The 26,907-nt window shown below is 65.2% G+C and overlaps 1 protein-coding gene across 3 annotated transcripts in view; it reads left to right on the top strand.

Moving 5' to 3' along the window:
• Window positions 1-211: 211 nt before the first annotated feature.
• CHST15 (carbohydrate sulfotransferase 15) overlaps window positions 212-26,907 on the top strand; it is a 38,741-nt gene continuing 12,045 nt past the window's right edge. Inside the window, exons 1-4 of one of the 3 annotated variants that reach the window (XM_054729177.1) lie at window positions 212-338; window positions 20,916-21,896; window positions 23,533-23,872; window positions 26,587-26,724. In XM_054729177.1, the coding sequence (XP_054585152.1) occupies window positions 21,369-21,896; window positions 23,533-23,872; window positions 26,587-26,724 (1,006 nt within the window). In that variant the 5' untranslated portion in view covers window positions 212-338; window positions 20,916-21,368. Of the gene's footprint in view, window positions 339-950; window positions 966-1,334; window positions 1,408-20,915; window positions 21,897-23,532; window positions 23,873-26,586; window positions 26,725-26,907 lie in introns of those variants that run through there. The other 2 variants (XM_054729178.1, XM_054729179.1) reach the window with 2 other exon arrangements.

Below are 26,907 nucleotides of genomic sequence, written 5' to 3' on the forward strand. Positions count from 1 at the left end.
CTCCCGGGGTCTCGGTGTTTTTCTTTCTGTTTGAAATCACCGCATCGCACCCCCGCGTTTACCCGGAGGGGAGGGGGCGGGACCAGACCCGGCGCCCGGCGCACGCCTGGGTCTCACATTCCAGACCCGGGCTGCGGCGTGTCCGCGCGACCGGCGGCGGGGGCGGTTCGCCGGGCGGTTTCCTGCGCCCTCCGCGCGCCACTCCCAAACTTTTCCTTCCTGCGCCCGCCCGGCCGGCAGGTTGACGCGCCTGGATGCCGGGCTCGCGGCGCGGGGCTGGGCGCGCTCCCGCGGAGCCGGCGCCGCAGAGGCCCCCGGGCCGCGCTCGGTTGTCGCAGGTACAAGTTGGGGGCCGGGCGCGGGGGTGGCGCGGGGAGGGTCGGGGGGAGGCGTCCGGTTCCGGGCTCCCGCGCCCCCTCAGCGTGCCCGCCCCGCAGCGCCGGCGGCGGCCCGGCCGCGCTGGGCGGAGGGAGTCCCGGGCGGCGGAGGCCGTGCGCAGCCTCAATCCCCGCGGCGCTCCCGGCGCGCTGGTGGCGGCGGCGGCCCCGGCAGACAATGAACTTGCGAGCGCGCCGAGCCGAGGCCGGTCTGGGCCCGGTGCTGCTCCGCGGCCCGGTCTCCACGAGGCTCCCGCGGTCCCCAGGAAGGCCGTGCCCTCGCCGCCGGTCCTGGCGGTGCGCTGGCAGCCCCGCGCGCCCGGCGCCCACGGGAAGGGCTGGCCGGCGGCTGCGCCGGGGCCCGCACGCCCTCTCCCTGCTGGAGTGGATGCCGCCGGAGCCGGGGGACCGGGGACCGGGGGACCGGGGACCGGGCGCCGGGGCGGTGGCGCTGTGGACAGCCCGAGGCCTGCGGGGGGCGCACGCCGCGGGGCGAACCCGGGTCGGCTGACCCAAAACGGACGGTCCCGGGCGTAGCGCCACCCGCTTGGGAGGCTGCGGGCGGAAGACGGACGGACACACAGCCCAGTGAGCGCGGGGGGCGGGGGTGGGGGGCCGGGGGCGGGGTCCCCTGGCCGGGCGCTCCGCTCCGCCGCGCACTTCGGGGAAGTTTCGGGCGCCGGCGAGGCAGTAGGTGGGCACCCGCCACTCCCCCGGCTCTGGCTCGGAGCCACCCCTCGACCCCCGACTCGGGTGTCGCGGCTGCTCTAGGCGGAGGGGGCGTGTGGGGGCGGGGGGCGGGGGGCTCCGGGGGCGGGGACCGCGGGGCGGGCCTGGGCGGAGACAGGGGCGGGGCCAGGCCCGAGCGGCCTGAACTTTTGCTCTCGGCGCCGCCCCCTCCCTCCCGCCTCCGCCTCCGCCTCCGCCTCCGCCCCTCCCCGCGCCCAGCCGCGGCCGCCCGGTGGCGAGGCTCCGGAGTTGCCGGCACTTCTCGGCGGCGGCTCGGGGTCCCCGACGAGCCGAGCGGCAGGTCAGAGTGGCGCGGCGGGGCGGCGGGGGCGGGGCGGGGGTTGGGGGGCGGCGGGCCGTGGGGAGCCGGGGGGCGGGTGGCGGTTGCCCCGGCGCGGGGAACGCTGCGGTCGTGATGGAGCGCGAGTCTGCTGGGCTGTGCGCGCGGGCGGAGAGGAGGGTGACCGTGGGAGGAGGGGGGGGGGCGGTCCCTGGCGCCCCGGGAGCCCCTGGGGTCGCGGGATGGAGGCGCCCGGGAGCCTTGCGTGTGGGGAAATGAACGAGGAGCTGCGGAAGCGCCCGCCGACTCCTCCGGGCGCACGGATGCGATCGGCCGGCGCGGGCACGCGTGTGCGTGTCAGGGTTCGGAGCCGCGGGTGCTGGGCGCGGCTGCCCCGCCGCCCCGGCGCGGTCCTGGGTGCCCGGGTGCCCGCGGCCCCCGGCGGCCCGGGGCGGCCCGCGCGGCCGGAGCGCCGGTGCTGAAGGCGCACGACGGGGCCGGGCTGCCGGCCTCGGGGGAGGCGGAGGCGGAGGCGGGAGGCTGGCTGAGACCCGCTCCTGGGGGGCCCGTGTCCCCGGCCCCCGGGCCTTGGCTGGGTTCACGGTGGGTGCGTTAAGGGCCCGGAGCTTTCCGGATGAGGTTGGATCTCGGGGCGCTGGAGGCGGAGCAGAGGGGCTCCCCCTGGGCCCCCCAACCCCATTGCAAAACCAGGAGCCCTCCCTCCCGGCGGGCACTTGGTTGTCAGTTTTACACGCGGTGTCGGAGCAGGACGTGTGCCGGGTCCACAGCAGACCCAGGCGGTTGTGTGTAAGAGCATCGGAACACACACGCTGCGTGCACGAGGCCCTTTTACCAAGTAAGTTTTCCAATCGTCCTGAACGAGTGGCAGGGCAGTCTTCTTCTTTTTTATTTTAAATATATTTTTTATTGATTTCAGAGAGGAAGGGAGAGGGAGAGAGAGAAACATCAACGATGAGAGAGAATCATGGAAGGGCTGCCTCCTGCACGCCCCCTGCTGGGGATCGAGCTGCACCCCGGGAACGTGCCCTGGCCGGGAATCGAACCCTGGTTCACAGGTCAGTGCTCAGCCACTGAGCCACCCGGCCCGGCGAGCCCCAGGCCCTTTGAACCTGCACCACCAGCCGCTTTGGGTCGGCGCTGGTTTGTGGTGAGACCGTGGCCACGCAGGGCCCGACCGGCCCCAGGGGGACGGGGCGTGGAGGCTGGGGCTGCCCTGACGGGTGAGCCCGGGACGCCCCCTAGAGAAGGCAGCGTGGACTCGGCTCCAGCCGTGGGGGAGGAGACGGCCTAGACAGGTCTTGTTAATGTTCCAGAGAATTCTCAAGCCTGGAGTGAAGTGTGGGCTCGGATTCTAGAAGCCGAGCAGAGGGCAGGGGAGGGCCTGCCGGAGGTGGGAGCTTGGCATCAGCCCGGTGTTTGTTTACTGGGGAGAGCGCCCCACGTCAGAGATGTGGCGGGCCCCCCCCCCCCCCCCAGGTGCCCGGGAGGAGGAGCAAAGGTGTGGTGTGAATTGGACCAACAGGTGTTTGTAAGTTGGGGCGTCGGGGGGAAGCCGGTGGACCACAACAGCTGTCGCTTGTGGGTTCCCGCGGGTTCCCAGCTGCCCGTGCCGGGCCGGTCACAGGTGCCCCTGGGTCTCGGTCGGAGTTTGGGGGGGTCCTTGGAGACCCCAGAGCCCAGCTCTGAGGGCGGGCAGAGAGAGAGAGCGGAGGAGGAGGGGAGTGGGTGGGGTGAGAATGACAATCACGGCTTCGGGGAGGCGGGCGTGACCCAGGGTGGAAGTGGGGGTGGCGGCAGTGGCAAGCGTTCCCGGTCTGTGCGGTTGCGAAAGGGCCGGGGAGGAAACGCGGGCGCATCTTGCATCAGCAGCAGCGGCTCTGCCATGAGGCTGTCCCCCGGGGCGGGCGGCCAGGTGCGCGGGGGCAGCGTGCCCGGGGGGCGGGGGGCGCACTCAGCAGGGGGAGCGGGAACTGGAGCGGCAGAGTTACGTAATGCTGCTGCCGGCGGCTCGGCCCCGGAGGTGCGCGGAGCCTGGCGGGCGTGTTCGAGCCCACCCCGCAGCCTGGCCTCGGAGCCGGGCCTGGCGTCGGGGTGCTCGGCACACAGGGCTCTGTGGTTCCCTGGAATGCTCAGAACCAGGGCTGGGGTGTCTCTGAGCCCCTGAACTTGCACGTGCAGTTTTCATGGATGTTTCTCGGGTGGGGTGGGGTGCATGACGTCTGCATGTTCTCCCTCCCCGGGCGGCGCAGACTCCGTCAGGCCCGGACCCGCAGCACCTGGGTCCTGGTCCGCTGTCCTCGCCGCCGGTTGCTTCACTCTGGGCTGTTTCTCCATCTGGGCAGAGGGCTGGGCACACGGCTGCGCTCGAGGCCCTCGGCGGGCGCCGCGGAGGGCTGGGGTCAGGTTGGGTCAGACTGGGGTCAGGCTGGGGTCAGGCTGGGCCAGGCTGGGGTCAGGCTGGGGAGTGGCTGGGGCCTGGCTGGGGTCAGGCTGGGTCAGGCTGGGTCAGGCTGGGGTCAGGTTGGGTTAGGCTGGGGTCAGGCTGGGGTCAGGCTGGGTCAGGCTGGGGTCAGGCTGGGTCAGGCTGGGGTCAGGTTGGGTTAGGCTGGGGTCAGGCTGGGGTCAGGCTGGGTCTGGCTGGGGAGTGGCTGGGTCAGGCTGGGGTCAGGCTGGGGTCTGGCTGGGTCAGGCTGGGGTCAGGTTGGGTCAGGCTGGGGTCAGGTTGGGTCAGGCTGGGGTCAGGCTGGGGTCAGGTTGGGTCAGGCTGGGGTCAGGCTGGGGTCAGGTTGGGTTAGGCTGGGGTCAGGCTGGGGAGGGGCTGGCTGGGCCTAGCTGGGGGCCTGGCTGGGCCTGGCTGGGGTCTGGTTGGGGTCAGGCTGGGGTCAGGTTGGGTTAGGCTGGGGTCAGGCTGGGTCTGGCTGGGTCAGGCTGGGTCTGGCTGGGGTCTGGTTGGGGCCTGGCTGGGGTCTGGTTGGGGTCAGGCTGGGTCAGGCTGGGTCAGGCTGGTCAGGCTGGGGTCAGGCTGGGGCCTAGCTAGGGGCCTGGCTGGGGTCTGGCTGGGGTCTGGCTGGGGTCAGGCTGGGGGTCAGGCTGGGTCAGGCTGGGGTCAGGCTGGGTCAGGCTGGGTCAGGCTGGGTCTGGCTGGGGTCAGGCTGGGGTCAGGTTGGGTTAGGCTGGGGTCAGGCTGGGGTCAGGTTGGGTCTGGCTGGGGTCAGGCTGGGGTCAGGTTGGGTTAGGCTGGGGTCAGCCTGGGGTCAGGTTGGGTCTGGCTGGGCCTGGCTGGGGTCAGGTTGGGTTAGGCTGGGGTCAGCCTGGGGTCAGGTGGGGTCTGGCTGGGGTCAGGCTGGGGTCAGGCTGGGTCAGGCTGGGGTCAGGCTGGGGTCAGGCTGGGGTCTGGCTGGGTCAGGCTGGGGTCAGGCTGGGGTCAGGCTGGGTCAGGCTGGGTCAGGCGGGGTCAGGCTGGGTCAGGCTGGGTCTGGCCGGCTGCGTTCCCGCGGATGAACTCGGGCAGAGGCCGGCGGGGGCTGTTGCTGGAAGAGTGCGGAGTGGCTTTGGAAGGTCACCTGGAGCCCGGAGCAGGCTGTGCGTGGCACCTGCGTTAGGTTCCTGGAACGCATCCCGGTGGAGGCCTCGGCGGGCGCTCGCTGGCTCCGAAGGAAGCCGGCGGATCCTCAAAAGCAGAGGTGTGTCCCAGGGGAAACGTGGCCGCTTTCCAGAGTCGTGTTTGTGATGAAAACACTGAACCGGCAGCCTTGCCGCCCGGGTGCCTCAGACGCCCCGCGTGGGGAGTCCCAGGCCCAGCCGGCGCGTGCCGTGCCCACGCTGCGCGGGACCGGGGCTCACAGCTCTCTTGACGTGGAAGGTGCGCCCACGGGTCCGCTGCTCCCTGCGGCCTCGGAGGGGGAAGGGCCATGCGAGGGGGCGGTCCCCCCCCCAGGCCGCCCTGGGCGCTGGGCACCTGCCAGGAGGTTGGGCCCCACGTTTGGGGGTCTGAGAGGTCTCACCCCTCGTCGCCAGGGGCCTGGAAGCGCTGTCCGCCCGCCTGGGGCTGCGGACGCCTGGCACCGATGGAGGTGGGCGAGGCCGCACCTGCCCGTGTGTGTGCCGCCCCCGGGTGTGGTTAGCCCGGGGCTGAGTCCCCGTGGAGGCCAGCAGCGGGGGAGGCGAGCGTGGAGCCCTCCTGTTCTTTCAAAAGCCCATTTCTGCTGGACCAAGGGTGTCCGGGACTTTGGGGGCTCCTGGGTGTGCACCCAGAAGACGGAGAGGTCCCCCATGGGTGCAGGGTGCAGGCGAGTTCACGCTCGTCACTAAGTGTCCGGAGGCGTCCAGCGCTGAACGGGATGACCTGGCATTTCCTGGCGTTCGGTCTGGGCGAGGAAAAGGTAGAGACCACGGCTTTTTGTGTCCTGAGCGTCTGGGCGGGGGAAGGGGGGATAGCATGGACATGGGGTGGGGTTCAGGAGCCGAGCAGGAGCCACCTGCCCGGGGAAGTGGGCCCGGGGTCCTCCTGGCGGGAGAGCCAGCTCGTCTCCAGGGTCCGTGCGTCTCGTGTGGAACATAAGTGTTTGCATTAAAGGCGTGAAGCGTGGCCGGGCGCGCACTTGCCGGGACCGTCACGTCCAGGCCCCAGGCCAGACCCCGGGTCTGGGGAGGGTCATTTCCTCTGGTCTGTGACCCTGCTCACACGGGGGGGCGGGGCGGGTCTCAGGGTTAGGAGAGCGGGGTTCCCCGGGGAATGTGGCCAAGGGGCTGTCCTGCCCCCCACATGCTTCTCACCTGCAGCCATGTCTGAGGGCGAGGCTTTGGCCGAGGCCCCCCGGGACCTTGAGCTCCCCGCCCTCCGTTCCCCGGACCCCGAATTGCAGACTTGCTGTTGCTTTAGGAAGGTGCTGAGGAGAACGGGGTGGTGTCCTCTCTGTGCGGGCTGAACTCCGAGACCCCTGGGGTGTCTTCCTCCCTCAGCCTCTCGGGAGCAGCTGACCCCAAACTTTCCCAAGAACAGCCGGTCTGTCAGACACGCGATGGCGGCAGGTCTCCCACCGCTCTGGCCGCCACCTCAGCTTGGAGGGAGGCTCGGGGCGGCGGTGGGGCTGGGCCAGGGCCTCTGCTCCGGCATTGCAGGGGTGTGTGTGTGAGTGTGTATGAGTGTGTGTGTGTGTGTATGTGTGTGTGTGTGTGTGAATATGTGTGTGTGTGAGAGAGTGTATGTGTGTGTGAGAGTGTGTGAGTGTGTGTGTGTGAATGTGTGTGTGTGTGTGAGAATGTGTGTGTGTGTGTGTGTGTGAGAATATGTGTGTGTGTGTGAGAATGTGAGTGTGTGAGTGTGTGAGTGTATGTGTGTGTGTGTGAGTGTGTGTGTGTATATGTGTGTGTGTGTGTGAGAATGTGAGTGTGAGAATGTGTGTGTATATGTGTGTGTGTGAGAATGTGTGTGAGTGTATGTGTGTATGTATGTGTGTGTATGTGTATGTGTGTATGTGTGTATGTGTGTGTGTGTATGTGTGTGTGTGAGTGTGTGTGTGTGTGTATGAATATGTGTGTGTGTGTGAGAATGTGAGTGTGTGAGAATGTGTGTGTGAGCTGTTCTCGAAATGCTCGGTGGCAGCTCTCGATAGGAACCCTCCCCACCCCCCGAGTCTCGGCACGTGGTCTGTCGGGAGGGCCCCCCTGGTTGGGGGCAGCCCACAGGCCCGCGCTCCCCACCTGCAACCTCCCGTCACCACGGGCTGGGGCAGGTGGCACGGGCAGTGGGTCCGGCAGTGCCCCGGTCCTCACCGTGGCCCTGGTTGGCTGTCCCTGCTTTGCCCGCAGCCGGCCCGGGGCCACTCCTCCCTGCCCCCCCGCGGCCGGGTGTGCGGCCGGGGCTAAGGCGGGACCCCGTTGGGCCGTCCTGTGCCCCCTCAGCGCACATTCCGTCCCTGGAGGAGGCATTGCCGGCCTAGAAGTGGCTCAGAAATGGCGTGTCCTCGGCGAGGCCCCGCTTCCTGTGCGCCAGGGGTTCTTGAACTTCATCGTTAGCCTGACCCTCGATGATGGGCCCCTTCTGGCTGTCACCGTCTCCGTGAAGACACTGTTCCCGGAAGCCGCGCAGCCCACGCCAAGGCCGCGGCTCTCACGCCCGGGGATCGCGGCCGAGGACCCGAAGCTGCGGGAGAGTTGCCGCGGGAACGCGTGAGCGGGGGTGGGGGGGGGGGGGGGGGGGCGGCTGGGGGGCGCGGACAGCTCCGTCTTCCCGACTCCGGAAAGCTCTCCCGGCCCCTGTGCAGCGGCTCCGGGAGAAGCCGGGTGGGAGCCGAGGCGTGGGGCCTCCTCAGAACCCCTTCCAGCCAAAAACTGCATCTGCGGGCGCTGCCGGTGCCGGTGCCGGGCCTTTGAAGGCGCACGGTCTGGCTCAGAGGGTAAAACTGATGCATTAGAAGGAGATGAGGCCCCGGCGGCCATTTGGGCGGCAGAAAAGGAATTCGCGTTTGGCTGTGAAACGGGAACCCAGCAATGGGGAGCGCAGGCCCCTCCGAGTGCCGTTCTGTTCTCCTGGGTTTGGAGCAGCTCTGCCCCCGGAAACCAGCTTTGTGCCTGCCGCCCGCGAGGAAGCCGCAGAGCTGTTCAGAGGGTCTGAGCGTGTGAGCGTGTGTGTGTGCATGTGTGTGAGTGTGCATGTGTGTGCGTGTGTGTGAGCGTGCATGTGTGTGAGTGTTGGTGTGTATGAGTGTGTGTGACAAAATTCTCATCTGATTTACTTTTTTTCATCTGATTTGTTATTTTAAAATCCTGGATCAGACCTTTTGCCCATTCAACCCATTCTTTTTATTTATTCATTTTTAATTTAAGTTTATCTTTATTGTGGAAAGTATTACAGATGTCCCTTTGTTTCTTCCCATTAACCCCGTCCACCCTGCGGCCGGCCCTCCCCGCACTGTAGTCTGTGTCCATGGGTGATGCGCGCATGCATGTAAGTTCCCCAGCTACCCGCCCCACGCCGCCTCCCCTCTGAAACCCGTCGGTCTGTGCCATGCTTCTGTGCCAGCCTTTCTCTTCACAAACAGCTTCATTGAGCTGTCACTCACACACGCACTCCGCCCATCGAAAGGGTGCCCGTCGGTGGCTTTTGTACTTTCACAGACGTGAACACAACCGGAACCGCCTTCCGGGTGAGACCGTGTCCTCAGGTCAGACAGGAAGCCTGTGGCCCTCAGCCCTCGGCCCCTCTGACCCCCCCAGCCCCCCAGCCCCAGGCGGTGGGAAGTGCACTTCCTCTCCCCTCCCCGCCGGAGTTCACACGACGCAGGCTGCCAGCAGGTGCTTCCGTGGGCCCGGCTTCCTTCCCTCGGCGCGTTCCCACGGCTCCTCCACGCGGCGATCCGTGCGGCACGCCGTCCTCCTCCGGCCAGGTGCCGTGTTGTGTGCGGACGGGCACATTCTCTGTCGGTCGGTGCTCCCTCTCCGGCTCCTGTGAGAGAGCCGCTGGCGACGCTCCCGGGCGGGCGTTCCCCTGGCCCCGCCTCTGCCCAGGCTCCGGCTGAGGAGACCCGTTCCTTGCTCTTCGGAATAAGGTCGATGCGCTTTCTCACACGCCCTCTCTCTGGGCCCGGAGAAGGCTGGGTTCTCAGACGGCGTTCCGCTGCCCCTCCGAATTATATGCATCTTAGAGCTCGGATAGGCCTTCGGGGAAACGTAGCCCAGCCCCACTACAAAGGGGGGAAACTGAGGCCCAGAGAGGCCACACGGAGCCAGGATTGGATTCGAGTTCTCGGGGTCAGTCCAGTTACCCTGCATGTGCTCCCTGAGGAGCTCTGAGTAAACCCCGGTCCCCCTGAAGGGCTCAGGCGGTAAGACGGCTGGCCGAGCGCACAGATGCAGAGGCTGGCCGGGGGCACAGATACAGAGGCTGGCCGGGCGTACAGATACAGAGGCCGGGTGCACAGATACAGAGGCTGGCCGGGTGCACAGATACAGAGGGAGGCTGTACAGATACAGAGGCTGGCCGGGCGCACAGATGCAGAGGGAGGCCGGGTGCACAGATGCAGAGGGAGGCCGGGTGCACAGATACAGAGGCCGGGCGCACAGATACAGAGGCTGGCCGGGCGCACAGATACAGAGGGAGGCCGGGTGTACAGATGCAGAGGCCGGGTGTACAGATACAGAGGCTGGCCGGGTGCACAGATGCAGAGGCTGGCCGGGGGTACAGATGCAGAGGCTGGCCGGGTGCACAGATACAGAGGGAGGCCGGGTGCACAGATGCAGAGGCCGGGTGCACAGATACAGAGGCCGGGCGTACAGATACAGAGGGAGGCCGGGTGCACAGATGCAGAGGGAGGCCGGGCGTACAGATACAGAGGCCGGGGGCACAGATACAGAGGGAGGCCGGGCGCACAGATGCAGAGGGAGGCCGGGCGCACAGATACAGAGGCCGGGTGCACAGATACAGAGGGAGGCCGGGTGCACAGATACAGAGGCTGGGCGCACAGATACAGAGGGAGGCCGGGCGCACAGATGCAGAGGCTGGCCGGGGGTACAGATGCAGAGGCTGGCCGGGCGCACAGATACAGAGGGAGGCCGGGCGCACAGATGCAGAGGCCGGGGGTACAGATACAGAGGCTGGCCGGGTATATAGATGCTGAGGCTGGCCGGGTTTGGTTTGATGGGATTATGCTCCGGTATATTTTAATTAAACCACCTGCACACCGATTTCCCACGCACCCAGCCCACTCGGGGCCGAGCGAAGCTTTAATAACCAGAGGGCGTTCGTGGGGGCTGCTCGCGGTCGGCCTCCCAGGCGCATCCATCCTGAGACGCCCCCGGAACGCGCGGCGAGGGCATCGTCAGCCGGGACTTGACTGGTTTTGCAGTTTCCACCGCGAAGGGCAGCGGACGCTTGCTCGCTAACGGTGTGTAAGCCGCAGGTGCTGGGGATGGTCGCAAAGACGAAGGGAGCGGGCGCTCCTGTGGGCGGGGCCTGGTGTCCCCTCCGGGCTGTGCCATGAACCATCCCGCGTCCCAGGGAGAGACCCTCCCGTCGGAAGGGCCGGGAGAGCGTGAGGGCCCGTCAGGTTGTAAAATTCACAGGAGGGGCCTGCGCTGAGCGCGGCCGGGGTGAGCGTGTCATCCATGAGCGTGATACGTGAGGGGGCCGTGGCTTTGCTCAGCGGCCGAGCTGGTCAGGGAGGATGCCGTGTGGACCGTGGGCTCCCGTGCAGCCTGGAGGGTGTGGGTTCGCAAAGGCTCCTGGGAAGGACCCCCCCACCCCCCCGGCACGTGCCCTTGACCGGGAATCGAACCCTGACCTCCTGGTTCATAGGTCGAGGCTCAACCACTGAGCCACGCCGCCGGGCTCTCTGTCTCCTTTTTAAACTGTGAAGTCAGGGCTCGTGGCCATTCCCAGGGAGAAGCATCCTGGGCATTTGTTCCTAATCACTCATTTTTTTGCTCGAGGTTTTACAACAGCAGAAAGGATGGAAACTTCAGAAAAACTGAGTCAGCCCGGGGCGGTCCGGCCAGGTCGTAACTGTGTCCTCGGAACGTGAAAATGACCCGATCGCTCTGTCACAGCTCAGCTGGTTCCTTTCTGCCGTGTCAGGGGAGTGGGGGGCGGTGGTCTCAGGAGGCATGCAGGGCATGACAGCAGGTCTGGGCGTGAGGTGTGAGTCGACCGTCGCCTGCAAGCTAAAGAGGTTCTAGAAGCTTCTGTCCACCCCCCTCCCCCGCCCCCGCTGCTGGAAAGAGCTGGCCGACACCCCTTGCAGCCCTGGCGCCCGGTAATGCCGTGGGTAATTGTTTAATCCAAAAGTCTCTTTCCCACCCATAAAACCAGTAAAACCCTGACATGGATTAAGTAGAGGAACTCATTTGATTACGTGGGTAATTGCTATCTCCTCTTCTGAAGTGCAGAGGAGCGGAAGGAAGCGGGGGGTGGGGGGGGGGGGGACCAAAAACTAAAAATTAAAAAGAAGGAAGGAAGGAGGAAGGAGAGAGGCCGTTTGGATGTGTAGCTGCCGGTGAACACTTGATGTTTTTGGAACAGTTCCAGATCTCCTTTACCGGAGAGAGAGGAAAATCAGCCGGAGGGCAGAGACTTCTCCCTTCCTTCGGTCCTGAAGTCGGTCCTGAAACACTGGGCTGAGCGAGGCCTGCAGCCATGTGCCTGGAGGGCCTCGGAGAACAGAAACCAGGTGAAAACAGACAACGGGAGGAGAGCAGACTTCGGGTTGGGGGCACGCAGTGCCGTATGCAGATGATGGGTCTCTCACGGAACTGTCACTGGAAACCTGTGTCATTTTATTAACCAACGTCACCCCAATAAATTTAATTAAAGTAAAATAAAAAAGATTACGGAAGGAAAAAAAAAACCCAACAAAAACAAAACAAAACCAACGGGTAAAAACAAAATGAAATGGGAATAACAGAACTTCTGGCCACAGATAAGAACCCTGTAATTAACCGGCGCGCGGCGTGTTGGTGTTTTCTTAAGTGGGAAAGTGCACCCCGGAAGGAAGGCAGGGGCTCTCTGGGGTGTCAGGAGCCCGGGCCGGGCCAGCACCACGGCCGCAGGCGCCATCGGCACCAGGACATGGGTTCTGAGTGACATGGGAAGGAACGAACCCTAGAGGGGCAGAATTCCAAATTCCAGTTCCTGGGGATTCTCTGTTGGTGACTGCGCTGGAGTGGACGCGGCTGCTGGTCTCCGGCCGCCTTTCTGATTTCCTTCCTCCGGGAATGTCTGCAGCCTTCGCGGAGGTCACGGCGGAGGCGGGTCCCGCAGGCCCACGGCCAGGTGGGAGGGGGAGGGGGGGACAGAGAGGGGCCTGACCTGGGCTTTGGGGGGGCTGGGCTGCCACCTGAGGGTGAGCTGGAGTTCCGGGGTCCAGCCGGCCGGTGGTGCTGGGGAGGCAGCTGGACGCACAGACAGACAGACATGGAGACACCGGGATAGGCCTGGAGGGCAGAGGCGGCACTGGGCGCGGTTTCATTTTCCCCTTCATCCTCCTGTGATCCTTTAAAAAAAAAAATAAAAATATAATATATATATATATATATATATATTTTTTTATTTAAAAATATATTTCTTTATTGATTTCAGAGGGGAAGGGAAAAGGAGAGATAGAAACATCAATGATGAGAGAGAATCATGGATCGGCTGCCTCCTGCACGACCCCCACTGGGGATTGAGCCCGAAACCCAGGCATGTGCCCTTGGCCAGAATCGAACCCTGGGACCCTTGAGTCGGCAGGCTGACGCTCTATCCACTGAGTCAAGTCGGCTAGGGCAAAAAAACCCCCCCATTTTTATTGATTTCAGAGAGGAAGGGAGAGGGAGAGAGAGAGAAACATCGATGCTGAGAGAGAATCACCTATCGGCTGCCTCCTGCACACCCCACACTGGGGATGGAGCCTGCAACCGGGGCCTGTGCCCTGACCGGGAACCGAACCCTGACCTCCTGGTTCATGGGTCACCGCTCAACCACGGAGCCACGCGGGCCGGGCCCTCCTGCGCTCCTCGATGGGGTTGGTGGATGTCCTTTTACAGCCCAGCCCGGCGGCGGACCGGGGCTCAGCGCTTAGGTGGCCGGCCCGGGTCACAGGGGTCACAGGTCAGTGACCGTGTGTGTCCCCTGGGCTGGTGCCGCCCGTCGGTGTCCCTGGCTGCCGGCGTGCAGCCCGTGGAGGGGGAGGGGTGCTGCGAAATAAAACCGTGTTGACACGTATTCCGACCGGCGGCGTCGGGGCAGGCACCTGCCCCTGGCAGTGGAGCGGCCGTGAGGTCTGCGTCGGGTCCCGGACACCTGCGGGCCGTTGTTCGCGGCGTTTGAACTTGGGAGCCTCGTGTCTACGCACGGCCCCTCCCTCCGCCGTCCGGAAGGACATGGGGCCGGGCGTCTCCGCGGCTCGCCACCTTCCCGCTCTTCCTGACTCACGCCAACGGGCGGGAGGGGACCCACGTGGGGACGGCCGCCTGCTCCTTCGGGCCCCCACGCGTGCCCTGTGCGCGGAGTCACGTCTTCCACTCGCTTCCCTGCGCGCGTGGAGAAGTGGGACGGCCGCTGGAGTCCCCTCCTCTGTGGTCGGATGTGCCGGAGCCCAGCGGCCCCTCGTCCGAGAAGGGTCCCCTCTGCCGGGCGCTCGGTCCGCCGGGGCAGCCGTCGGAGCCCCCACAGCACGCGCAGAGTAAGGACCGAAGGGTCCGCGTCCGTGGGCCCCTGCGGCCTGTGGACGGGGTGACAGCCTGCTGGGGGGGGAGAGGCGAGGGTCCAGGTGGGGAGGGTTTGCTGCGGCCACGCAGCCGCCTCCGGGGCCTGTAGATGCCCGGCCAGCCCTCCCTCCTGCGCTAGGTCCTGGGGGCGGCGGGCGCGGCCTGGAGTCTCCGCGTCAGTTCCCCGTCTGTGGAATGGGGTGCTGACCCTGCGTTCCGCTGGGATGGCCGTGGTGTATCTCCAGCACAGCCCCGGGCGCTCAGCCCGGTGTCTGTCACTCGGTGGCCCGAGCCCTGTCCTGGGCCCTGCCGGCCGTTCGCGTCTCCCCTCGTTAACGTAGAAACGATCAGTGGGCAGCGCACCCCCCCCCCCCCCCGGGCCAGGCACAGCGGCACCCAGGCCTGAGCGGGAGGCCTGGTGTCGAGGGTCTGAGTGAAGGGTGGGGCGTCAGGGACCCTGCCCGTGTAGACGGTTTGAGGCTCGGCGCCCCAGGTCGAGAAGGCGAGGGAAGGGGGTGCCTGCGTCTCCTCCGTGGGCTTCCTGGGCTCCCGGTCCCGTGTCTGTGGGGGAGACAGCAGCTCTGCCCCCAAAGGGACTCCCGAGGGGTGGGGTGCGGGCGGGACGGCTGGACCCTGCGCCAGGCCAGCGACGGGTGCCGGTTGGATGGGCCTTTTGTGTTCTGTCCGTCACGTAAAGGAACAGCCCGAGCTCCACGGGACCCCGCGCTGGGCCAACCCGGAAGAGCCTGCTGGCCGGCAGGTTGGGACGCCGGTTCCAGACGAAGCCCGAAGGAGCCGGCTTCAGGAAGGGCTTGCTCCAGGGGAGGAAGGAGTTACAGGATCTGGAGAGGAAGGAGCCAGGCCGCTTCCCGGGGGGCGTGGGTCAGCTGTCGGACCACAAAGCGGAGCAGCTGGGGTTGTCACAACACGTTTTGCCGGAAAAGCACCGGGTGAGCCGTGCGCAGGTCTGTCTCGTGGGGACAGCGGCCACCTGGCGGGAGCATCTGTGTCCGGGCCAGCGGCGGTCGGGGCGGGGATTCAGAGGGCGCCCTGGGTCTGCGGGTGCAGGGCCTGCAGTTCACGTGCTCATGCGGACACGCTCTCCGGAACTCCTGCGTGGAGAACGCTGGTCTGACGGCCACGCCCACTGCTGGTGGGGAGCCCGTCGGTCAGCGCACCCGTCACAGACTCCCCGGGACTCAGGAGCCACCGCTGGCCAAGGCTCGCGTGTGTGCAGGGATCGGCTGCCCAGGCCGTGTCTCTCCCCCTCCCGGCCACGCCGCCGCCCTTGGTTCCCTCCCGTGGCGACGGCAAAGGGGCCGGGCGGGCGACAGTCCTCACCGCCCGGGCCGGGACCGGCGTGGGGGGCCGGGGCCGGCGTGGGGGGCCGGGGCCGGCGTGGGGGGCTGGGGCTGGCGTGGGGGGCCGGGGCCGTTGTGTGGGGGGCTGGGGCTGGCGTGGGGGGCCGGGGCCGGCGTGGGGGGGCCGGGGCCGGCGCGGGGGGCCGGGCTGGCGTGTGGTCGCTCCTGCTGCGTCCTATGCACCAAGCGAGTCTCCGAACTCAGCGCGAGGAGTGGGGGCGGGAAAGCGTACCCCACGCCTTCAGCTGGAGGAACGGCGCCGTCACTCGGTGGGGAGGGCTGTGGGTACACGAGGGTCACCATGGAAGCAGTCGGCAGTCTGCACTCAGTAGGACTAGGCTCGCCCTGGCCAGTGTGGCTGAGTGGATGGAGTGTCGGCCTGCGGACTGAAGGGTCCCGTGTTCGATTCCGGTCAGGGCACAGGCCCGGGTTGCGGGCTCCATCCCCAGTGGGGGGCGTGCCGATCCAGGATTCTCATCATTGATGTCCCTCTCCCCTCTCCCCTCTCCCCTCTCCCCTCTCCCCTCTACCCTCTCCCCTCTCCCCTCTCCCCTTTCCCCTTCTCCCCTTCTCCTCTCTCCCCTCTCCCCTCTCCCCTCTCCCCTTCTCCCCTCCTCCCCTCTCCCCTCTCCCCTCTCCCCTCTCCCCTCTCCCCTCTCCCCTCTCCCTCTCTCTCTCCCTCTCCCTCTCCCCTCTCCCCTCTCCCCTCTCAGAAATCAATAAAAATGTATTTAAAACATAGCGCTAGGCTGCTGCTTAGCAAGCCCCCAGCTGTGGGCCAGGCTGTGTGTGCGAGGAGCTAACTCGCATTCCGATGGACGGACGCTCCTCCAAACGCTTCGCACGCGCTGGCGCACGGACGCCCACAGCAGTGCGGCCGGGAGTCTCGGGATTATTCCCACTCACATCCAAGGAACGGGGGAGGGAGGGGGAGCGACTGCCAAGGCCCCCGCCAGGCGCCGGCCCCGCGCCGAGCGCGCGCAGTGCGGCCTGCTCGCGGTCAGGGACTCCTTTTGCGGATACAGAGCCCCTCACGGACGTGACTTGTCTGCGGTCCCTAAGCAGACACGCCGTCAGCATCCTCGCCCGCGTGACGGCCCCGGTGTGCTTCCACCGTGGCGGGCCAGGGAGTGTCCGTCCACGGGGTAGCTCCGTGCTGTTGATGGACTAGACTTGGGATCGAAAGCATTCAACTCCAGCTAGAAACTGAACCTGAGGCCCCGGCTGGTGTGGCTCAGTGGATAGAGCGTCAGCCTGCGGACCGAAGGGCCTGGGTTCGATTCCGATCAAGGGCACGTGCCCGGGTTGCAGGCTCGATCCCCAGTGGGGGGTGTGCAGGAGGCAGCTGATTCTCTCACCATTTATGTTTCTCTCTCCCTCTCCCTTCCTCTCTGACATCAATAAAAATATATTTTAAAATAAGAGAAGAAACGGAACCTGATGATCTATTGTTGTTTGGGCTGAACCCTCCCGTCCCGACAGCTCTCAGCAGCGCTCTTAGGGTGTCGTGGGGCTGAATGGGAACACTGCCCCCTCCTCCGCTCACGGATTGGTATTCCGTGGGAACACGCGTTTCCATGTCCACGGATTGGTATTCCGTGGGAACACGCGTTTCCATGTCCACGGATTGGTATTCCGTGGGAACACGCGTTTCCATGTCCACGGATTGGTATTCCGTGGGAACACGCGTTTCCATGTCCACGGATTGGTATTCCGTGGGAACACGCGTTTCCATGTCCACGGATTGGTATTCCGTGGGAACACGCGTTTCCATGTCCACGGATTGGTATTCCGCGGGAACACGCGTTTCCATGTCCACGGCCCAGAGAGGCGTCCGCGGTGGGACGGACTGGTCAGAGGCGGCTTTGCGTTTCCGTAAAGGTTAACTCAGAGCCATCCATTTCCCCGTGAAAACGTTAACGAGCGATGATGTTGTCCGCCATCGCCTCCTCTGCTCCCGGAGGGCGGGCGCGAATGTCCCGCCTCCACGAAGCGATTCGTGTGAGTCCGTCGGGATTGCTTCTGCCGCCGTGTCGGCTTACGGCTGCGATACTTCAGCACGTGTTTCCTGGGGTGACACGGACGCCCTTATCGGTCTGACGCGAGGGGCATTCGGTTACGGGGCCCGCGGTGGGATTCCTGGGCTCTCGCTTACGATTTTGTTATAAATGGTCGCTAATGACGCTGGGGTGCAGAGGTTAATGGGGGGCCTCCCGGCCAGGGGATTGAACGCTTGCTATTTTGGGAGCAGCGATCCGATCTCCCCTGGGGGTGGCGGTTCCCACGGTGGCAGTCTGCGGCCACAGGCGGCAGTGAGCCAGGCTGGGAGCAATCGCCTGAAATCTCACGGAAACTGACACCGGGGCGGAGGGCGCACACCGAGCAGGCGCGCTGGACGGGCCTGTCTGCCCGAGTCCGCTGGCACCGAACGCGGGGAGGGCGGGGGCATGCGTGGCTCCTTTTTAAAGCAGGACAGCCGAGTGTCGGGTGTCTGAGGAGTTTGGGGGTCCCCTGTGGCGGGTGGGAAAGGCCAGGCCGGCCAGGGATGAGTGCCATCCATCTCCCCGCAGTGCGGGCCGTTAACCCGATGTTTCTTCACGGAGGCGCTGGGGTCAGAGCTGTGCGTGTCGTAGGACCCTTTTGGAAGAATCCGAAGTGGGCATCCCTCTGGGCCCTTAGAGGGATCCCGGCCCTGACTGCCCATCCCAGCCCTACGGAGCCCGGCCCTGCCTCCTCCCGCCGCCGGGCCTCCGCCCGCCTGCCCCACCGCCCCCGGTCGGCCCTCACGATCTCCGGATTCTCTCTCACGGGGCCTTTGCTTGTCGGGTCCCCGCGTGGCTGGCTTATTATTATTTTTTTAATTAAAAAATATGTTTTTATTGATTTCAGAGAGGAAGGGAGAGGGAGAGAGATAGAAACATCAATGATGAGAGAGAATCATGGATCGGCTGCCTCCTGCACGCCCCCACACCGGGGATCGAGCCCACAACCCGGGCCTGTGCCCCTGACCGGGAATAGAACCCTGACCTCCTGGTTCATAGGTCGATGCTCAGCCCCTGAGCCACGCCAGCCAGGCCCAAATATTAATTTTTTATGACATCACCCCCCCCATCTTGTAGGGGCTCCAGGCCCCAGACCGGGGTGCCCACCTCGCAGTGCCCACCCCCCACCTGCGCTGTCGCCACCGCCAGGCCCCCGTCTCCTGGGCTTTTTTATTGGCTGGGATTGGGAATCCTGCGTTCTGGGCTGGGAGTGTTTTGCCCGTCCTGCTGGGTCACGAATTGCACATTCTTGTCCCGGAGCATCAGAGACCATGTTTTCTTTAAAAAGAAATTAATGAGGCCCTCCCCGCCCGAGTCGGGGTGGGAACCCGCTCCCCACCGGGATCCTGGCGGGAGGGAGCCTTATCTCCGGCGCGTAAAGCCGTGTTTTCTCGGCTCGGGGCGGGCTTGCCAGGCCCCGGGCCTGCCCTTTTGTGTCTTTGGTTTGGAAGGACAGTTTGTCCCGAGAGAGGGGTCAGGGTGCTGGACGAGCTGGGGGCGGAGATTGGAGCCTGGAGGCGCGGACGGGCCTCTGACTCCTCGGGGTGCGGGCAGCGGGGCCTGGGATGCCCCGTTCTGGGACAGCTTGCTCCCACGGCCCCCTCTCCGCCCCCTCCGCTCTTCTCAGAACGGCCTGGCCCCTGACCCAGCCCTCCCGGGCCAGTGTTTCTCAAGCCGGCTCCTTGAACCTCGGGGAGAAGGTCATGGCCGGGTCTGTTTTGGAAATTCTGTGTATCTGTTCCTCTCCTGTGGGCTCACAGGGCTCACGAGCAGATTGAAGGCCCTGAAAAGTCCTGCTGTGAAGAAGTCTGTCTGTCTGCCCCGGCTGGTGTGGCTCAGTGGCTAGAGCGTCGGCCTGCGGACCGCAGGGTCCCGGGTTCGATTCCGGTCAAGGGCACAGGCCCAGGTTGCAGGCTCGATCCCCAGTAGACGGCGTGCAGGAGGCAGCCGATCAATGATTCTCTCTCATCGTTGATGTTTCTATCTCTCTCTCTTCTCCCTTCCTCTCTGACATCAACAAAAATGTATTTTAAAAAGTCTGCATTCTGTCCGTTCCACCTTTTTCCCAGTAGTTTAAGCACAGAACCCGTCGGCAGCAGGGGGTGCTGGGGGACGCCTTTGAGGAGACGCTGCGTGACGATTGCTTGGTCCACGTGCTTTGTTCAAGCACAGGCCTTGCCGTGGGCCCGGGCGGGCAGCCTCTGCGAGCGACTTCCGACGGCTGAGCCCGCCAGCCCGCAGGAGGCGGCTCTAACGCAGGACGGATTCCACCTTCTCTGGAGACAGCAGGCTGGTGAAAGGGTGTGTGGACAGCCGGGGGTGCGTCCATCACGCTCGGGCCAGGGCACGAAGGGAAATCAGTGCGGTAGGATCTCCCATTTCTGACTCCACCTCGATGCTCTCGGCCTTCACTGACCACTGACGAGGGCCCTGTCGTCGTAGCCGTTGAGGATGCTGGCATCATGAATGGTACCTCCCCTTCGGGGGATGTGAAAGGTGTGTAGACGCGACGCAGACGCTTTTGTGCACGAAGTGAGTGCTTTTACAAACGGGCAGGGAGGTTCTCCGATCCCGATTTTACCGGCGAGGGAGCCGGAGCGCAGAGAGGTTGCTGGCTTCCTCACCGTCACACAGCTCGTGCGAGGCGGCCGCCTGCCCCCGAAACTGAGAAGGTTTGGTGTTTATTATTTTTTTAAAAAATATTTTATTTTATTGATTTTAGAGCGAGAGCGAGCAAGGGAAGGGGATAGAGAGATAGAAACATGGATGAGGGAGAAACATCCATCGGCTGCCTCCTGCACGCCCCCTACTGGGGATCGAGCCCACAACCCGGGCATTGAACTGGTCACCTTTTGGTTCATGGGTTGGCGTTCAACCACTGAGCCACACGGGCCAGGCCGCCTTTTTATTTTACTTTATTTTTTTTACTGCATCTACAAAGATGTATCATCCGGGCAACAGCACATTTTATAACCACAGGATTCTATAAATAGACGTGAGAGACGCGTGCTTCTCCCAGGATGAGGCCCGGGAACAGCGATTTCAGGGTGGAAGAGGGTGTGTCACGGGGGCCGCGGCGCGCTGGGTCTAGTTGCCGAGGGACCTTGAGCGAGCGGTTTTATGCGGTTCACTCTGAGGCGGAGCGGCCTCTCCCTCCTCCCGAATGCTCCTCACTCCTGCTTCCCGCCCGGCCCGTACAGCTGGGGTCCGGGGGAGGCCGCGGGGCCTCGGGAGAGGAGAGCCTTTGCTCTCCGCCGGCTCCCAGCCGAGCCGTGCTCCTTCCTGGGTGTTCGGTCGACGTAAAGCGCTGATGTGTCCGTTCGTCTCTCAAGTTCACGGGCACCGGCTGAGCCTGAACCTGGGGGAGACTCCACATCCCAGGACTGAGGGCTCCAGGAGCTCAGCCGGGTCGGGAGGCGCAGGGGGCTTCAGAGGTGGGCAAAACACGAGGTGTCTGACGTGGGGCGGGTGCTGCTGGTGTTGGGGCCACGTTTGCTGGCCGAGACTGAACCCCAAAGCCAGGCCCCAAGGCCCCCAAACCTCCCTGTATCCTGTATGCTGCTCTGTGACTTGTTTGTGACCTGGGGGCTGGGGCTGAGACCCAGACGTGCCTCCTTGCGAGAGGCCCCTGGATTATTGCTGTCATCCTCGATGGAATAAAACCTTTTCTTGCCCGGCCGGCGTGGCTCCGTGGTTGAGCATCGACCTATGAACCAGGAGGTCAGGGTTCATTCCCGGTCAGGGCTCATGCCCGGGTTACGGGCGCGATCCCCAGTGTGGGGCGTGCAGGAGGCAGCCGATCCATGATTCTCTCTCATCATGGATGTTTCTATCTCTCTCTCCCTCTCCCTTCCTCTCTGAAATCAATAAAAAATATTTTTAAAAAGAACAAACAAGAAAACCTCTTTTCTCTGCCGTGTAGGTGATCTGACGCTTTAAGGATTGGCCTGGCCCGGAGAGGAGACTTTCCACAGGAGCACGGGATGTAGAAGGGGGCCCCGTGGATGGCATGCCGGCCCGGCCCCCCGAGAAGACCATGATCCCGGCTGACCTCCTGGGCGTTCCCACGTGCTCCAGCGAGGCCTCCCGCACTTCCTCCCGTGCCCGGGGGAGCCCGGGGGGACGGCGGGACTGCGCCCGCGCGTGAGGCCGCGGCTCCAGCAGAGCATGACCCTGGGCGGCCCCGTCCTCCCGGCTCTCCGCGGAACCCGAGCGCGCCCTGCCCCGAGCCCCGGGGCTGCGGCGCCTGCTGCTCTTCACACCCGGTGCCTTCCGCCCGCCTCCCGTGCCCGCCCGACGCCCTTCCCGCTGCCCGCCCGCCGCGTGCCCCCGGCTCCTCGCCCATGGCTGGGGCCGGCCGGCCGCGGGCGCGACCATGAGGCACTGCATTGACTGCGGCGTCCAGTTGTCGCCCGACGACACGCACCAGCCGCGGCTTGGCGGCCGGGCAGGCGCCCCCCACGGTCCCCCGGAGGGCCCCGGCGCCACGTCCCGCGTGGACGGGAAGCAGATGAACTTGCTGGCCGTGCTGGAGGGGCGGCCGGACGGGAGCGAGGGCTGGGGCGGGTGCTGGCGCCTCGGGAGGGGGCGGCGCTGCAGCCTGGCCTTCGGGCTGGTGATCATGACCTTGGTGATGGCCTCGTACGTGCTCTCGGGGGCCCGCCAGGAGCTCCTGCTCGCCTCGCCCTTCCGCTACGGAGCCGGCCCCGGCAGCCCCAGCCCGCCGGGCGGCGAGAGCCCGGGCCACGCCAAGGAGCAGCCTCCCCCGCCGCCTGCCGGCAACCTCTCGGCGGCGAAGGACGCCCCGGGCCTGAGGCTGGTCATCGACAGCATCGCGGCCAGGATCGCGTTCACGGCCAGGCAGCTCCCGGGCACAGACATCCTCAGGAGGCAGGAGCCGCACGTGAGTCGCCTCCCGCTAGACCCTGTCGATGGGCGGGTTTTGGAAACTGGATGCTGCTCTGTCAGCATCTTTAGGGCAAATTTCTCCGGGGGCGGGATCACCGGACGCCGGTGGCCCAGGGTGCGCAGGAGAGGTGTCTGTCACAGTGCTCCCTGAGAAGGGCCTTTCCGATGCTGGAGCAGCGAGACACGCTGAAGGAGGATTGACGGGGTCGGGTGATTTCAGCTGCCTTTTATTTTATTTATATACTAGTGGCCCGGTGCACGAAATTCATGCACTCGAGGCGGGTGGGTGGGGGGAGTCCTTCAGCCCGGATTGCGAGAGGGCGCAGGCCAGGCCCAGGGGCCCCACCAGTGCATGGTTGGGGCCAGGGAGGGACGCACGAGGTTGGCCAGCCAGGGAGGGACCGCGGGAGGGCTCCAGGGCGTGTCCGGCCCATCTCGCTCAGTCCCAATCAGCTGGACCCCAGCAGCAAGCTAACTTACCGGTTGGAGCATCTGCCCCCTGGTGGTCAGTGCATGTTATAGCGACTGGTCGACTGTCCGACTGTCAGCCTCCTGGTGGTCAGTATACGTCATAGCGAGTGGTTGAGCGGCTTAGCATATCATTAGCATATTATGCTTTGATTGGTTGAATGGCCGACCGGACAATGGGACACTTAGCATATTAGGTTTTCATTATATAGGACTAGAGGCCCAGTACACGAAATTCGTGCACTTGGGGAGGGTCCCTCAGCCCGGCCTACGCCCTCTCGCAGTCCGGGAGCCCTCGGCTGCTGTCCAGCCGACAGCTTAGTTGGACACAGTCAGACATCCTTAGCGCTGCTGCGGAGGCGGGAGAGGCTCCCGCCACCCCCGATGCGCTCACCAGCCGCGAGCCCGGCTTCTGGCTGAGCGGCGCTCCCCCAGTGGGAGCGCACTGACCACCAGGGGCAGCTCCTGCGTTGAGTGTCTGCCCCCTGGTGGTCATAGCGACCGGTCATTCTGCCGTTCGGTCAGTTTGCAAATTAGCCTTTTATTATACAGGATAAGATATGTTTTAATAAACAAATATTTTTTATTGATGTCAGAGAGGAGGGGAAAGGGAGAGAGAGATAGAAACATCAACGATGAGAGAGAATCACGGATCGGCTGCCTCCTGCAGGCCCCACACTGGGGATGGAGCCGACAACCTAGGCCCCGACCGGGAATCAAACCGTGACCTCCTGGTTCATAGGTTGACGCTCAAACGCGTCGGCCGGCTTTTAGCTGCTTTTTAGGTCTCCCTCATCCTGTTTCCATTCTGTCCTAACTGGTGTTTTTGTCTCCATTCAATAGACAACCAGTGACAAGGTCCCCGCTGTTTAGCCGGTCATGTGTGTGCGTGTGCATGTGTGTGTGTGTGTGCGCGCGCGTGCGTGTGTGCGAGATAAATCACGCGAGGGTGACTCCTGATCAAACTTGCATCTTCATTGTCTTCAGAGGTGTTTTATTTTTATTTTCGGGCCAAGAAGGAGCAGGGCCTGTGCTCTCGCCGGTTGTGCTCGATGCGGGGAGTGAGCCCGACAGGGAGTGCCTCCCGCTGAACGCGCGTCCGGTCCGGGCAGGACCACGCGTGGTCAGAGACCGTCCCTCCCGTGTCCCCCCCCTCGCTGCAGATGTTCGCCGTCATCCCCAGGAAGTTTCTCCCGAGCAGCAGGAGCCCGTGCTGGTACGAGGAGTTCGCGGGGCACAACACCTCGGACCCCTACCTGACCAACTCCTACGCGCTCTACTCCAAGCGCTTCCGCGCCACCTTCGACGCGCTGCGCAAGGCCTTCTGGGGCCACCTGGCCCACGTGGCCGGGCGCCACTACCGCCTGCGCTGCCTGCCGCGCTTCTACATCATCGGGCAGCCCAAGTGCGGCACCACCGACCTGTACGACCGCCTGCGGCTGCACCCCGAGGTCAAGTTCTCCGCCATCAAGGAGCCGCACTGGTGGACGCGCAAGCGGTTCGGTGCGTGAGCGCCCGGTCCCCCGGCCGGGGAGGGGCCCAGGGGTGGCCCGGGCTCCTGCCTCCATCTCTCACCATGCCTTCTTGCCTTCTTTTCTTTTTTTAAATTTATTTTTATTGATTTCAGAGAGGAAGGAAGAGGGAGAGAGAGAGAACAAGAATGATGAAAGCATCATTGATCAGCTGCCTCCTACACGCCCCACACCGGGCATGGAGCCCACAACCCGGGCATGTGCCCTGACTAGGAATTGAACCGTGACCTCCTGGTTCATAGGTCGTGACCTCCTGGTTCATAGGTCGTGACCTCCTGGTTCATAGGGCGATGCTCACCAACTGAGCCACACGGCCGGGCCCACCACGCCTTCCTCTCACTGAGGTCCGGGGGCCGGTGGGAGGGAGGCACCTGCTCTGGGCCAGGCTCTGGGCTGGGCTCCCGGGCGCAGACGCAGAGTCAGACCCTCCCCTTGTCCGAGGTCCCGGGCAAACGTCCACGGCCAGGAACCGGCCCCAGCCACCCGGGAGCTACCGAGTGCCGTGGGGTGCAGGGCCCGGGACGGCGCAGAACGGGCAGCCCGCCTGGTCACGTGGAGCCTGAGGGCAGGAGCGGGTGGACATGTGTCAGGGGCTGTCCCCTCCCCCTCTGACCTGTCCCCTCCCGCTCTGACCTGTCCCCTCCCCCTCTGACCTGTCCCCTCCCGCTCTGACCTCTCCCCTCCCCCTCTGACCTGGCCCCTCCCCCTCTGACCTCTCCCCTCCCGCTCTGACCTGTCCCCTCCCGCTCTGACCTGGCCCCTCCCCCTCTGACCTGTCCCCTCCCCCTCTGACCTGTCCCTCCCGCTCTGACCTGTCCCCTCCCGCTCTGACCTGTTTCCTCCCGCTCTGACCTGTCCCCTCCCCCTCTGACCTGTCCCTCCCGCTCTGACCTCTCCCCTCTCAGCTCTGACCTGTCCCTCCCGCTCTGACCTGTCCCTCCCGCTCTGACCTCTCCCCTCTCAGCTCTGACCTGTCCCTCCCGCTCTGACCTCTCCCCTCTCAGCTCTGACCTGTCCCTCCCCCTCTGACCTGGCCCCTCCCCCTCTGACCTCTCCCCTCTCAGCTCTGACCTGGCCCCTCCCGCTCTGACCTGGCCCTGCAGCCCCCCGGGCTGGGGGAGACGGAGAAAGGCTGCCCAGGGGCGGGTTCCTCCCTGGGGCTCAGCCTGGGCCCAGGCGCCCGCTCAGCTGCTCTGAGCCCGTGTCCTCCCCCGTGGCACCTGGCTCGGCTGGAAGGAAGCCACGTGGAGACGATTCTCGGTGCCTGTCTGGATGGGGATCCCAGCGCCCCTTCCCCACGGGTGGGCGTGGCCTCGCCGTCCCTCCTGCTGTGGCTCCTGCCCCGCCCGGGCCACCCTGGGCCCGGTCACTCTTTCCTCTCCTTGACCTTCTCCCTCTGCCAGGAGGCATCGGTCACCGGAGCCGGGATGACGAATGCGGAGTCTGGGCGGGCCGAGGGCCGAGGCTGAGGCCGAGGCGTTTCCTGGGGGCCAGGCTCTCAGGAGGGACCCCTGTTTTCCTGAGGGGGACCACGGACCACGTTGGGCCGGCGATTAGTGTGTTTCCTGACGAGCGTTTGACCGAACCCCGGGTGTCCCTCCCGGAGTGGACAGAGTACGGATGTGTCTGGGGCGTGGCAGCCCGGGAGCCAGGGTGTCCCGTTGGTGCTCCGTTGGGGGGGCTCTGCCCACAGCTCCCCCTTCCCTCATGCAAAGAGCCGGGCCTCTGGATCCGGGGTCACCATCAGCCTCTTGTCCGTCCACGGGAGTGTCCACGCCCCCGGACCTCAGCGGCTGCGGGCGGGGCTGCTGTGGGGTCACCGTGCCTGCACCCCGTCTCAGGCTGGGCCAGTGTGGCTGCACGTGGCCGACGCCAGGGTCACTGCCGAGCTCAAACCACGTGTCTGTCCGGCACCATCCGTTCCCTTACTGTTTGGACAGACGGACAGGCTGCTGACTCGCAGCACGGGGCAGAGCCCGAGGTGAGGGTGCCCGTCCCGCAGGCCCTGCCGTCTCCCCGGCGCTCACCTCGCCCAGCCCAGACGCCGGCCCTCCCAGCAGACACGGGGATGGTTCTTTTTTTTTTTTTTTTTTTAAGATATTTTATTGATTTTTTACAGAGAGGAAGAGAGAGGGATATAGAGTTAGAAACGTCGATGAAAGAGAAACATCAATCAGCTGCCTCCTGCACACCCCCCACTGGGGATGTGCCCGCAACCAAGGTACGTGCCCTTGACCGGAATCGAACCTGGGACCCTTGAGTCCGCAGGCCGACGCTCTATCCACTGAGCCAAACCAGTTTCGGCGCGGTGATGGTTCTTGAAGGGCCTGGCCAGTGTGGCTCAGGGGTTGAGCGCTGACCTATGAACCAAGAGGTTGCCGGTTCGATTCCCGGTCAGGGCACAGGCCCGGGTTGTGGGCTCGATCCCCCGTGGGGGGCGTGCAGGAGGCAGCTGATCCATGATTGTCTCTCATCCTTGATGTTTCTCTCTCTCTCCCTCTCCCTTCCTCTCTGACATCAAACTCGAGGGCCCACCCTGCCTGCCTGCCGCCCCTGCCCGCAGCCTCCTGGGCCGAGCCTGGCTGCGGACGCCGGCCCGGGGCCTCCGTCCCTCCCCGTCATCGCCGGAGCCAGCAGCCCGCCGGCCGCGCTGCCCTCAGTAACCGCTGCCTCCGGTTCCCGCAGGCATCGTGCGCCTGAGGGACGGGCTGCGGGACCGCTACCCCGTGGAGGACTACCTGGACCTCTTCGACCTGGCGGCGCACCAGATCCACCGCGGCCTGCAGGCGGGCGAGCCGGGCCCGAGGAGCAGGATCGTCACAGGTACGCGGCTCCGCCCTCGGCCGCGCCTGCCCGGGGCCTCCCGGCGCCTGCGGACAGGGCGTGACCCCCGAGGAGCGCGTGTCCCCGCCCGCCGTCCTCTCACCCCGGGGACCCGCTCTCCTCACCTGCGCGGTGTCCGTGACGCAGGCGTGCTGGGGGCGTCCCCGTTCCACGGAGACGCGG

Source organism: Eptesicus fuscus, chromosome 17 (genome assembly GCF_027574615.1).
Source record: "Eptesicus fuscus isolate TK198812 chromosome 17, DD_ASM_mEF_20220401, whole genome shotgun sequence".
NCBI classification, from domain to species: Eukaryota; Metazoa; Chordata; class Mammalia; order Chiroptera; family Vespertilionidae; genus Eptesicus; species Eptesicus fuscus.